Here is a 14,214-nt window from a genome sequence, read left to right on the forward strand (position 1 = left end):
ACACACACACACACACACACACACACACACACACACACCATCCTTCAATGCTACCAGGGTATGCAGGTTTCCACAACCACAGAGTTGTTATACTTTAGAAATGCTGGAATGTATGTACAGTATGGGTAATGCACACTTGATATACTATACTGTACTTGACAATGAAATACCAGCAGATTCATACTCACTTGCTATTGAACTTGTGAGTTCTATCATTTGCAGCAGTTTGGGGTTGGAAAGAGCATTTTTGCCCCGGATTATGGGCAGAGTTTGAGACCTCGGATGCTTGTGGCCATCATGTGTAGAATGCATCCTTGGAAAGGAAGACAACACTCCATTACCAGTTACCAACACTCAAACACTACGGCATGTGTATCACAGACTCCCAGCTGCACAACATCAAAGCAACCCTACCTTTCCCCATTATCTCTCAGCATTCCTCTGCCGCCGGGGATTCTGGGTAATGGCATGCAAATGAGCACACAGCGTTGTGTCACATTTAGTGCATTTCCATATCTTTAAAGCAGCAGAAAACCTTGCACTGCATCTTTCTTATCTTTTTTTGTTGTTCTAAGATTTAGGCAGGGGGTCTCCGGAGCTGAACCGTGTTAATTTCAGCTCTAGGGACCCCCTGCTTCCAGAGAAACTTACCTCCGTAGGGTCTTGCCAGTATCTCTGGAGTTTAAATGCCCAGGTCACGCAGGCCAATAGGAAGCTGTAAGGGATGACATCACGGCTTCCTATTGGCCGGCGTGTCGTGGGACATTTAAGTGCCACCATTTTATTAGGCACACAGGCTCCCAGGCTGCACAGATACTGTCACACCCTACGGAGGTAAGTATCTCTGGATGTAGGGGGTCCCCGGGCTGAAATTAATGGCGATCAGCTCCGGAGACCCCTTGCTTCAATCCTGTAACAAAAAGAAGTGTGGGGGGGGGGGGGGGGGGGGGAAGATCTATGGCTTGGGATTTGCTGCTTTAAGGACTTCATGATGTAATAAACATCCTTCAATAATCAACCACGCGACACAAATATTATTTTGCAGTAAGTTGATCCCATCTATAAGAAAGCATAAAACCCAAAATGTTTAGTTTCTCACTATTTTGAGCACATAGTCAACAGTCACGCTATATCAGGGGTGGGCAACTCCAGTTCTCAAGGGCCACCAACAGGTCAGGTTAGGATATCCCTGCTTTAGCACGTGGCTCAATCAGTGGCTCAGTCAAAGAGTTCATCACCTGTGCTGAAGCAGTGACTAATTGAGCCACCTGTGCTGAAGCAGGGACTGTTGTGCCACCTGTGCTGAAGCTGGGACGGATTGAGCCATCTATGTTGAAGCAGGCACTGGATTGGGCCACCTGTGCTGAAGCAGGGATATCCTGAAACCTGACCTGTTGGTGGTCCTTGAGGACTGAAGTTGCCCACCCCTGCGCTATATACTGTACATCTATCCCCTCAATTCTTTTAAATTGGTCCAACCTCGCTTCATGCTTTGCATCTAAATTCTATTTCATGTCTAAAATACAGCACTGACTACTAAGATAGCATCTCTGGGTAGCGAGCTACTGTTCTCATTACCATGAAACCTCAAGAGTTTATGGATATCGCAGCTGTGCAAATACGTTTGTGGTTTTTCTTGGAAACAGAGTCTCTCTTTATATCATAGTCCTGGCCAAAGGCCAACAGCATGCTTTACAATGTGAGAATGGAACTCTGCAAGCAGGTGTTCAGAAACAAAAAACCCAAAACGCGTTGTGGGAAAAAATGTACACAGAGATTAACCCGTCCACTGCCAGGTGGACCAGCACGACATTACCAAGCAACGCAAGGCCACGAGGTTAACTCTTTCATCGCTAGAGGTTTTTTTTTTTTTTTTTCTTTGAATGAAAATGCGATTGATATCTCCATGTATATTTCTCAATCAAACATATTGTAAATGTAAATAAATAAATAATCCGATTTGTTCTGCAAAAGGTTGCTGGGCTACTCCTACACTAGTCATTAAAGATACAGTACGGAACAATTATTTGTTTATTCATCAAAATAGGATTTTGTTTTCTGTATATTTTAATATATATAAAAATATACAGAAAAAAATCCTATTTTGATGAATATATATATATATATATATATATATATATATATATATATATATATATATATATAGCTTTGTATCTATCCATACAGTATATATAATATGTATTGATATACACACACACTTTAAGCTCTGGTGGGTGAAAAAGGCGACAAAAAACCTCAAGCCTTCTTTAGTACTATATGGTGCTTTGCCAAGGACCCAACTGTCTAATTAGGAATTATGGGGCTTATTCAATAAAGTGTGATAGTGGTGATTTGGCAATAATTAATAATATAAATACTGCACGTAAACTTTTATTCAAGTCAGTGGAAGCTTCCAAGCGGCAGTGCAGACTCTGCGTTAAGAGACTTCATTGAATAAGTCTGTATATGTGATCCCTACCTATGGAACGCTCTTCCACTCAACATTCATCAAAAACTTTCACTTTCCCCATTCAATTCCAGCTGAAAATCCCCCTCTCATTAAACGGTTTACACCTCTGCTACGACCTCCAGATACACTTCACCTCCCGTCTGCATTTATAACAATGCCGTTTTACTGCGCATGTGTCTGTAACCCTCCCAACATATCACTTAGATTGTAAGCTCTCTGGGACAGGGTCTCCTTATGTTTACTGTACCTGATGCACTTATCCATATTATTTGTAATTGATTGACCTTGTATTGTGATGTTGTACAGCCCTGCGTTCATTGTTGGCGCTATAAAATTAAAACGATACATTCGTACGGTTCATTATATGTAACATTCAAATAAAGAAAAGGTTTGGAGACAATACCATTGGGTTAGAAGACCCGCTTGTGACGATGAATTGGAACCTTTTAGTGTCCCATTGTTCTGCGAGGCTTGTGCCAGTTTGAAAGCGGTTGTTATTTTCCTGTTAAGGTAAAATTCAGATTATTAACGATGGTTTTTTAATGTAATTGCCACACATAATCCTGCATGCGCCTAATGTCCTCTCACAACTCACGAAGCAGATAATATTGCCTGCTGTTAAATGATATCGTTTAATAATTCATGTAAGTAAAAAGAGAAATAAACTTAAATCACCCAATCAAATAAAAAGAACGCTATTAAAAAAATCATTTGGTAAGCACACCTCTGTTTTTTAGGAGAGGCTTATCATGATGATGGTACAATTGCCAGAATAAAATCACCTCATGCTCTCACTCAAAATGATAACACACATGAATAATTAGCAAAGGCCATTTATTTTAGATTTTTGGGTGCAAAACCCAGCAACAATATGGCAAGAGGAACAATTCCATTGATTCTTCACATATTTTAACTTTAGAAATCATTATTGGCCCAGTTTTGCAGCGGGTGACTGCTGGGGCTTTTAACTAAAACCTTCGGTATCAAAGCTTTTTGGCTCCAAAACTGGTGACAAAACAACAATAGATGTATCACTCAAAAATAATTATTGAAAGAGCCTTATATCGGTTAAATCTGGCAACACATCAAATAAGTCGAACTGTTTATACTGAAACCATCAACATTGTCACGTTATCAACTTTCTGGTTCCTTTTTGGGATCTATGTTAGATAACCACAATATAGACAATGTGAAACTATTGCTTATATTGTTGCTCAGTTTAATGCTTGCTGTTTTTTCTATTATTAATTATACATCACACATTCTTAAGGACTTTGGCCCATACAAGTAATTACCAAGTGCTGCTATTCCATCGGACTTGTCCCCTTACTGATTGGACACACCAAGCTCACTCCAGTGAATGGCCCGTAAGATTTTTTTCCAGTGCTGGAAGCTGGACTAGCATCGCTTAGTAAATATGGACCATTACTTGATTTGTTACTGTCTGTGCCTCTCACCTACTCAGTTGATATAATGCTGGTGCTATTTATACATTCATTGTAAACTAAGTATACTTTCACATAGTGCATGACTCCATTTAAAAGTCGGGCGAAAATCTCTATATATTTCCGGAAAGGCTTTCAAAGTGATTAGATTTAACACACCTTATTATATATCGTTTTCCAAAATACCTGAAGTGTTGGAGGCAGACTCTGAAAAACAGAATTCTATTTTATTCAAGTATTATAAACATGTATAAAGCAAATTTCACCCTATCGTACCTACAGATGTAGCCAGACTCAGTGTTCTGGGGGATCCCAGTCTGGACCCTTCTCTGTGGGGTGAGGGGTGGGGGGGGGGCATATGGCAGAACGGACCCCTGCAAGACGCCAAGGGTTTTACTGTCCCGGAGTTGCAGTGTTTTGTTTCTCTTCTCGCGGCTCTGGGGAAAGTAAGTCTGGCTACATCTGTAATTTGGAGCCAACGTATGCTTTCTGCTACAAGACGAACCTGCAATGCAATGCAGTCGCCTGAGGCTCCAAAAGTGTTAAGTTGTCTACCGCTCACCATGGTTAATTACAGATGGAGCCAATGTTCTTGCAACCTGTGGGTTAAATGGTGAGAAGGCCTCGCCTATTCTAGCTCGCTGCTGATGCAAAAACAATGGGCGCTTCGTTCCCTTTTGCGTTGTGTATGTCCCACGGCAGCACGCCATGGGTTGCAATAACGTTGGTTACACCTGTAGTTAACTACAACATCAATGCTTCATTCTTACAAATGTACTGTACGTAAATGTTAGTTATAATAAATACATTCATTGTACTTTGTCTCATACTTAAACACCATCAAAGATATCTGGTATTGTCACTGCTAGGTAAGTCTGGTTCAGCCAGTCCCATTATCTCCACATGGCACAACAATGAGGAATTAGATTGTAAACTCTGTGGTGCAGGTACCTGAAACTCCAAAAACTCTGCATTGCAGATGATATTCAGATTATTTGAGATTGATCAAAATAAAATACCGCAGGAGTGGCCAACTCCAGTCATCAAGGGTCACCAACAGGTCAAGTTTTAAGGATATCCCTGCTTCAGCACAGGTGGCTTAGTCAAAGACTTGAGCAACCTGACTGAGCCACCTGTGGCCCTTGAGGACTGGATTTGTCCTGCTCTACAGGGCTGATCCTGAAATATATCTCCAGTCTATATGTAATTGAGTTATGGCGAACCCAAGTGACACTGCTACCATTTCCAAATAACATTCAAAATATACCCCACTTTTAGCATACCGGGGGTTAGTCATTATTATTATTATTATTATTATCTTTTCGTTGTATGGCACCAATGTTTTCAGCAGCCCAGTACATGTTGGAGGGAGGACCATAACATTGCATGACAAAGGAGTACATACAGTATATGCTAAGACAAACCGAGCCAATAGTAAGCAGGCCACCCGATAGTGCCATGATTGCCACTATTGCAGTTTACCCCCTTTGAGTACCAGAGTGCCACGGTTCATCCAGCACTCGTGATCGCTCTGTCACAAATGACAGAGGGGAGGGGTTGTCCTCCTTCCGTGGCATTTCCTCAGAAATCGTGTTTCGCCTTCCCGAACGCGATCTCCCCTAGAAAACTGTGCAGGAACATTATGATGTAACCATTGTCATGGGGTCCCCCGGAGTGTCTGTACCCCATGATGTCGCAGACACGCCTAACGAGCACCCCACTGTCTATGTCCTGCCCATTTCTGTGCACCTACAATGAAATGCCCTCCCCATAGAGATATATAAAGACACCCTAAACATAATCCCTATTATAGTAAGACATGAGGAGACCTGCTGACAGATCCAAAAAAATGATATCATGTGTTATTCACCCTTCCTGGTGAATTATTTGGTAACAATTTGTTCTCTTAAACTTGTTAACGGACCAACACCAGATTGGCCCATTAAAGTGTTTCCCTATCTGCAAAGGGTCTAATTCTCTTAATTACAAGAAATATTTTCACAGAAATGGATTGCATTTTTATATCATGTTGTATATAAAAAAATCTTCATTAAACATTTATGTATCTGTACAGCTGTTTTATATACTGTATGTAAACTGTATATTACAGATGGTTTTAAAACCCCATTGCAATGTATAGGACTGAAAGTTGGATGTCATTATCTCAACTCCAGTTGTCAAGACCCTCAACAGGTCAAGTTTTCAGGCACAGGTGGCTTCGACTGAGCTACTGATTGAGCCAACGGTGCTGAAGCAGGCTCTTCAACCGATCCACTGATTGAGCCACCTGTGCTAAAGCAGGAAATCCTGAAAACCGGACCTGTTGGGCGTTCTTGAGGACTGGAGTTTAGAACCTCTGAATTAACTCTTTACTTTTGTTAACATTTCAACACTTTCCGTAGCAAGAAATAGTGCCGCTTGCCGTGAAACGCGTGGGAAGATTTTTGTTTTTTTGTATTCTTCAGTATGTCCTGAATAAAGCTTTTGCATATTGTATATATCGCTCGAGTTCCCGTGAGATCTGTTGCTAGCTGTGACTTTGGACACTTTCGATCACACCTTTACGTAGCATCAACTTACTCCAGAATGCTGAAAAAGTCATATATCTCCGTGTTCGGAGCCCTTTGCCAGTAGGAAACCAACGTATCTGTAAAAAGAAGTGTGTGATTACTGACGGGCCCATTTGTCACCAAAGTTTGAATTTGCAGAGAGAACGCCGCGTATTCGTAAAATCACCGTTTGCAAATAACTGGTTCCAATGTCTTTTTATTTTTTATTCTCATATGCACAAAAGTGCTAAAATGTGAAGAAAAATAATTGAAAATAAGGAACGGCGGATACAGCAAAATTGGACAATTTCATTCAAAGTTTTGACCCTAAAAGTTGCTTTGAAATATTTGAAAAAATTTGGGGGAAAAACCCCAGTGAAACTAATTTTGACACATTTGCTTATTTCTATTTTTGATACACAGTTTGTGTAGCTATGTCCTAGGGCAGGGGTGGCCAAATCCAGTCCTCAAAGGCCACTAACAGGCCACGTATTAGGGATATCCCTGCTTCACCACAGGTGGCTCAGGATTTCAGAAAAAAGTAATTCTGACTATCCCATCTGTGCTGAATCAGGGATAGTCATAAAACCTGACCTGTTGGTGCCCCACGAGGACTGGAGTTAGCCGCCCCTGTCCTAGTAATAGAAATTCATTCCAACAGGCAGTACCCAGTAGCTTACCCTCTGATATCATTTTCATAATATGCAGGAAGCACATTAGCAGACTTTTGGTTTCAGCCTGGTCAAGCTTGTCAAAGCGAAGAGTCGATCCAATGAGGGACAAAGGTCTTGTAATCTGTTAGAAGAAAACACAAAACATCACGCTACCAAAAGCTACATACAGCTCAACCCCGTTATAGCGCGATCCGTTACAACGCGAATCCGCTTATAACGCGATGCATGCGTGGCTCCCAATTTTTGTGTTCATGGATACTTTACAACACGATTATTGGTATCTTAAATACTTTATTGTACAATGCATACAATTGTACATTATTTCTAACGCGATCCGCTTATAGCGCGATGTGATTCTTTGGACCCCAAGCACAGCGTTATAAGGGGGTTGAGCTGCATACAGTATATTCATTAAAAATATGTATCATTGTAAAGTAATGGTCTGGGCCAAGTCACGCTCCTCCGTAAGACAACAGTTTAGGACGCCCGGCCATTTACACCCTGTTGAAGTGAATTCACACAAACATTTTTTTTTTTTTAACAAATATTCAAACCCATTAACGATTTTTTGGGAATTTTTCCAGAAATTAGAAAAAAAACAAAAAAAAACTGTGAATTGACTTTCAACAAATTCGCCCATCTCCAGCTGCAAAGTGTCTACCGGCATGGAAGGCGTCTTATGGAATAACGATGACCCTAAAGGGGGTCTCTTTTATGTAAATGCCGGGTAATGGGTAGTGATGGGCATTTTTTTTTTGTGGATTTTTATCCGTCTTGGATCGGCCGGTTCCTTTGGTCCGCGGATCTCCACGGATCAATCTTATCGCAGTTGCAGATTCTTTCACATTTGATTTTAGAGAGCAATCCGAAATCCATTGGCGGATTGTTAAAAATCCGGACACGGATGAATTCCGTGGGAATATCTCTCTCTCTCTCTCTCTTTCTCTCTGCGGATTAATCTGTGTGTGGATGTCTAACCATCCGGCCTCGGACTGTGGAATCGGCGGATCGGATTCTTAAAAAATCTCCATAAATCCATTAAGCTATTTATTAACTAAACCAGCTGAAGACGCGTGTCACTCCCTAAAACGACTAATCTCGTTTATCCTAACGGCAGCCAGGTGTGTAAGTATGGCCGCCAGCAAGGAAAAATCACCCCCATCCAGACAAATGGTGGAGAAAAGGATAAATGAGAAGGCGTTGATGGAGAAACTCACTGCTTTTCTTAGGCAATCCATTGATAGATTTTACAGACCCCCGGACCCCTGGATAGAGGGTTGAGTTGACCCAATTAGAAGGATATAATCAAGCAGTTATATGGAACTCAGGGTACCAGGAAGACCCTCTTAACAGATTGGAGGAGGGTACAGCTATGGGCCGGAGTGGATGGGTGCTGGCCGGTGTGGTGAAATGGTGGAATAGTTTCCTATTATTTTCCTTTTCTTATATTTCCACAATCAGTTGAAATACAATGCAATGTATCCCCAATATTAGTCATAGTATACCATGTTATATATATTTTTTTAATAAGCACTATTGGATCTCTGTGCTCTCCTGTACACCCTTGTATTGTTGCTTACTATTGCTTTATTAACCGTATTATTATTTGTATTATGATGAAAAACACAATAAAAATGTTTGAAACAAAGAAAGAAAAATCTGCCCAGATTGCATCCAATGGCGGATTTGGATTAGTCCGCACAGATTTCTTACGACCCACAGATGGATTTTGGTGGGGAGAACGGATTTGGTCTAAAAAAAAATCCAGGAAATATCAGGACACAGATTTGGACTGGATCACCCATCCCTAATGGGACAGAGACAGGTGATTGTGTTTCTCTCTCCCATTGGCATCTCTATAGAAACCATACAAAATAATTGCACAGGAAATCATGAAACATTATGTTTAATCAGAAAGAATAATACATATTCTGTAAGACATGTTCCTTTAATTACATGTACTTGCAATTCTTTCAGATGAAACACAAAGAATAATGCACAGTCTGGCAGTGCTGAGACGCGTTCCTTTGTGTAAGATGTGTACCTTTTCACAGTTCTCAGTTTTCTCGCTGTTCTTCTCATTTGTACTAGGAATAGATTCCAGACTAGCTAGGGAGGCCCTTGAGTCAGCGTTGTTTCCGGCAGTTATGGCAATTGATGAAAAGGCTGCAAAAAGAAAGTCAAAAGATAAGAAGGCGGCGTGCAAACGAGAACATCTGCAAACGCATCATTGCATCCGCGTTATTGCAAATGAGAACATCTGCAAACGCGTCATTGCATCCGCGTCATTGCAAATGAGAACATCTGCAAACGCATCATTGCAAATGAGAACATCTGCAAACGCGTCACTGCAAACACATCACTGCAAACGCATCATTGTAAACGCGTCACTGCAAACGCGTCACTGCAAACAAGAACATCTGCAAACACATAATTGCAAACGCGTCACCTGCAAACGCGTCATTGCAAACGCGTCACAGTGAATTTGAAAAACAAGTTAAGTTCATGCATTATTGAAAACCTGACAGCTGGTGTTGTGTGTATATAATTATAATGAAATACCAAATAAAAATACCACTTGTGAGCACATTCACATGTCTCAGACAGGTCTGCAGCCTGCCTTTCCCCATTATCTCTTAGCATACAGTGTTTCCGCTGCAGCCAGGGATTCTGGGTAATGACATGCAAATGAGCACTCAGAAAATACCAAGAACTTTTGAATGTTACAGTATCTGGCGTTTTATTCATGCGCGTTAAACTTTGCAGGCAACAATAAGCTTATATTAGTTTGCTTATGAATATCCTGATGTAATTTACCAGACATATAGGTTACCATTCTTAAACTATTAGTGTAAATGAATTAGTTTCCCTTCCCTCCTTTAGTAAAATGAATTGTTACTTTCCTGCTAGTTAATAATATCAGTGACTTATAATTTGATTATTTTTATTAGTTTGCTTGGAAGTAATGAGCTGGCTTGGGAGTCAAAGCATCCTCTTCATATTAGAACGGGGCGGCCAACTCCAGTCCTCAAGGGCCAGCAACAGGTCAGCTTGTATGGATATCCCTGCTTCAGCACAGGTGGCTCAATTAGTGGCTCAGTCATTGACTGAGCCACCTGTGCTGAAGCAGGGATATCCTTTAAAACCTGACCTGTTGCTGGCCCTTGAGGACTGCAGTTGGCCACCTCTGTATGAGAATGTTCGATGGCTATTGTACATTAAGATTCCTTCAGTACCTGCTATAGAGTTCAGAACATCTTTGGAAAATGAGGTATCTGCAGAATGTGCATGTTTCATGGCTAACTGACTTTGAGATGCTGCAGCTGTGCTCAAATCATCTCGAGAGCCCTGCAAAAAAAACACAACAACAATATATATATACATACATACATACATACATACATACATACATACATACATACATACATACATATATATATATATATATATATATATATATATATATATATATATATATATATATACACATACAAATCATGAATATCTGGCACTCCTGTAGTGATATAATGACCTGGTGCTTATGTCATAAAAAATAATAAAGCATACATTACCAGCAAAGGTAAGGAGACAACAGCACTCAGAAGGTATAAGCAGCTATAAACTGTATTAAAGAAACTTGCACATATATCCAAGTTTTGGTCCGCTGAACAGGACCTTTCTCAGGGGTGTGCCCACCTGAGGAAGGTCCTGTTCAGCGGACCGAAACGTTAGATATATGTGCAAGTTTCTTTAATACAGTTTATAGCTGCTTATACCTTCTGAGTGCTTATCTTTGCTGGTATTGTATGATATATATATAGTCAGATAAGGCAGTTGGCACTCCAATAGGTGCTGGTAAGCCACAGGTGCACGTCCCATATAGAGAATGTAGTTATACGTTACCGTTCCAAGGATTGGTAAACAAGAGACAGCACTCAATGTTGAAAATCAAAGTGTATTAGTGATAGCAAAAATACATCCAGAAACTCAACGTTTCGGTCCTACAGAATGGGACCTTCCTCAGGGGGATACAAAGGGTATATATATATATATATATATATATATATTTATATATATATATATATATATATATATATATATATTTATATATATATATATATATATATATATAAACGCTTCAGACAACTCAAAGCAGTATGGAGAGATGCATGTTGGGTATTACCCGACGGAAAAAAAGAATGAATGGATTTGAAAGCAAACAAAAACCGAAGACATCATGGCAGTGGGACATATTGCAAAAAGAAATTACCATTGTTGGACAGAAATGGTACTCAACTATATTTAAAAAACTATCAAAACACCAAGACTATATATATATATATATGGCGCTAAAGGCCATGTCTGTACATACTGTGCTATATGTATGCACACACAGCTGTCTCTCACACATACTAATACTCCTTATTTTTCCATCCATATACACCAATAGGGACCACATAGTATCCACACACACTTTTAGTTGTGCTACAAACTCTCACATTTCCACACCCACCCACACCATTTATATCCCTCTCACTCCACACACACCTTGTGTAGAGCACTGTTTATACTGTGGGCTCTCCATTCATTTTTATTCACACTGATACACATACACACTCTTTCTTCACTTGCTTTCAGTTACCCTTTGACACCTCTAGCCATAAAACACATCCACACCGGGGGAAGGAGAAGCACAGATAACATTCCAAGAGACACTGTTTTCAAGTTATCCTTGCTTCATTCATTGTAACATCGCCGGAAGAAGAGATCAGTGTATCTCGAAAGCTCGCACAAATAAAAGCATTTCGTTAGCCACAGAACGGTATCATCTATTTATTTTTTGATTATTGAAGCTCGGCTAACACGGTACTGATACCTCTACATGTATATATATATATATATACATTATATATATATATATATATATATATATATATATATATATATATACATTATATATATATATATATATATATATATATATATATATATATATATATATATATATATATACATAATGTATATACATGCAGAGTGTAGGGCAGGTACTCCCTTAAAGAGGATCTTGAAAAATGTCTCACTGAAACGTTGAATACTGTAAGTACATTGGTTTCTGATGGAAAAGGTCACAGAATTCCAGCCACGACTTCACCTGGCCGAGGGGAATCCTTACTGTGGGTGCCCCATGTGGAAGTAATGGACCACCCTCAGCGATGCCGGGAGAAACACAAGTGAAGGTGGCTACATCTGTATGTCTCATTCTCCTCTTATTGTATTGGCAAATGCTGATAATATTTTGGCACTGTTCCATATCAATCAATCAGTGATTGATATACTATGCCCGTAAATCCTGAAAGCCAAGCAGTCAACTCAGAGATGGAATAAAAGACACACTGGATTTGTTGGGTTTGTGTTTTGTGATAGCATTGGCTAAAGTATATTGGGAATAAGGTGCCATTGTACTGTGTCTAATTAAGAATAGCTACACATATATTAAACATTAGGGCTATACCCTTCTGGACTGTATTTTCAATAGAGTTAAGTAATATTCACACAGTAGGAAAGAAACATGGGGGAGAGACTTTCTAAAATAAATCAACTTTTCTTTGGAAAAAAAAAATAGAATTTTAAGTTTGTAAGAAAAAACATACTGTGTGTGCGTGTGTGTGACTGTTCTGTCCCAAGCTCATTGTGGCAAGTGAGATGGGGCAGGCAGTTCAACTCATTCCTATATACCAAGCAAGGGAACCTTCTTATTTGCTGAAGTGTTTATTTTGGGCAACAACAATACAAATAAAAAGTGGAAATGTACTCAGAGAAAACACTGGGGGATTGGAGCGATGGAGGGGAAAGGGAGCTACGATGCATGTGGATAATGCTAGGTAAAGGGGATAGCTTAGTATGAGGGATAGGTAAATTACAATAGCTTTCACCAGAGGAGTGGGTGTGGTGACTGCCCCAAGATGGCTGCTGGATCTAAAAGGAAACATGTTAACCTGGACAAACAAGAAATAAATCAAGGACTATGCCAACTAGCAGGGGGAGGAAGGGCAGTCCAACTTACTGGGAAAAAAGGGGAGTTGCCAAGGCAACTGGCTGAGAAGTCAACAAGGAAAGTTACATTGTTGCAATCTTACACTGAGGAGGGCTAGGAGCTTCAGAATAGAGAAAAAAAACCTTACAAGTTCCAGGATAGTGACAATAAGGGAGCCATGCTTCTCTCTGCTCCTAGTATGATCTCACTTTCACCACATTATTGAACAAAACATTGTCAAGGGAAATCCAGAGGATTTTAATTTGGGAAAGTGAAGGATAACTACAGAATGAACAAGCAGAGAAAAAGTACATTGTGAGCTCCTCTAGGCAGGGACTGTGTGTGTAACATTCCTATATGCTGCGTACCGCGCGCTATACTGTAATTGTGACGCGCTGACTCCCATTGGGAGAAAAGAGCTATATGAAATAAAGTTATTATTATAGTTCTGGGGAAAATGCTGAATCATAGACGATTTTATCCGTGCACAGTTATTTTCTACACAAACCTGATTGGATGTGTTCATTGTGAATGGGAAACACTCCTTCATGAGTATCCGAGGCATATTGTCTAACAGCAGGCCATACAGAGGCAAGTATAGGAGGGCTATCTGAGCTTGCTTTCCCTAAAATAAAAAATAAAAGGTAGTGTTTGAAGAAGTATATCAAACAAATCGATGTTAAATACATTTTCTTAAAATGTTAGAATTAGTTACAAGTTGATTCTCAAACCCTCCTAAAGTGCCACTGTGACCTTCAGCACATTTGACCTCAATGGTCTGTAGCAGGGGTTGTCAACTGAGCCACTGATTGTGCCACCTGTGCTGAAGCATATCCTTAAAACCTGACCTGTTGGTGGCCCCTGAGACCTGGTGTTGTGCACCCCCCATACCTTAGAGGTTACACTGTACATGTGGCAGGAGTTTATATCACCCTTACTGATTGAGGCAAGAGGAATGAAACCCAAAGGACCTTGGAGAGGAGTACAGTATGTGTCCACTAATGGGCTCTACAACAGTAGTCCTGTTCTGCTTCCTTTAGTC

At 40.2% G+C, this 14,214-nt stretch overlaps 1 protein-coding gene across 10 annotated transcripts in view; it reads right to left on the reverse strand.

The window, feature by feature from the left end:
- Nucleotides 1–14,214, reverse strand: part of DOCK10 (dedicator of cytokinesis 10) — a 238,988-nt gene that overhangs the window by 41,831 nt on the left and 182,943 nt on the right. For 9 of the 10 annotated variants that reach the window (XM_075570118.1, XM_075570119.1, XM_075570112.1 and 6 more), the window contains exons 33-40: nt 13,681–13,797; nt 10,375–10,486; nt 9,183–9,304; nt 7,145–7,259; nt 6,496–6,562; nt 4,075–4,122; nt 2,874–2,972; nt 189–313 (exon numbers count right to left, since the gene is read on the reverse strand). In XM_075570118.1, coding sequence (XP_075426233.1) covers nt 189–313; nt 2,874–2,972; nt 4,075–4,122; nt 6,496–6,562; nt 7,145–7,259; nt 9,183–9,304; nt 10,375–10,486; nt 13,681–13,797 — 805 coding nt within the window. The remainder of the gene's footprint in view (nt 1–188; nt 314–2,873; nt 2,973–4,074; nt 4,123–6,495; nt 6,563–7,144; nt 7,260–9,182; nt 9,305–10,374; nt 10,487–13,680; nt 13,798–14,214) is intronic. The other variant, XM_075570116.1, reaches the window with a different exon arrangement.

This window comes from Ascaphus truei, chromosome 14 (genome assembly GCF_040206685.1).
Source record: "Ascaphus truei isolate aAscTru1 chromosome 14, aAscTru1.hap1, whole genome shotgun sequence".
Lineage (NCBI taxonomy): Eukaryota > Metazoa > Chordata > Amphibia > Anura > Ascaphidae > Ascaphus > Ascaphus truei.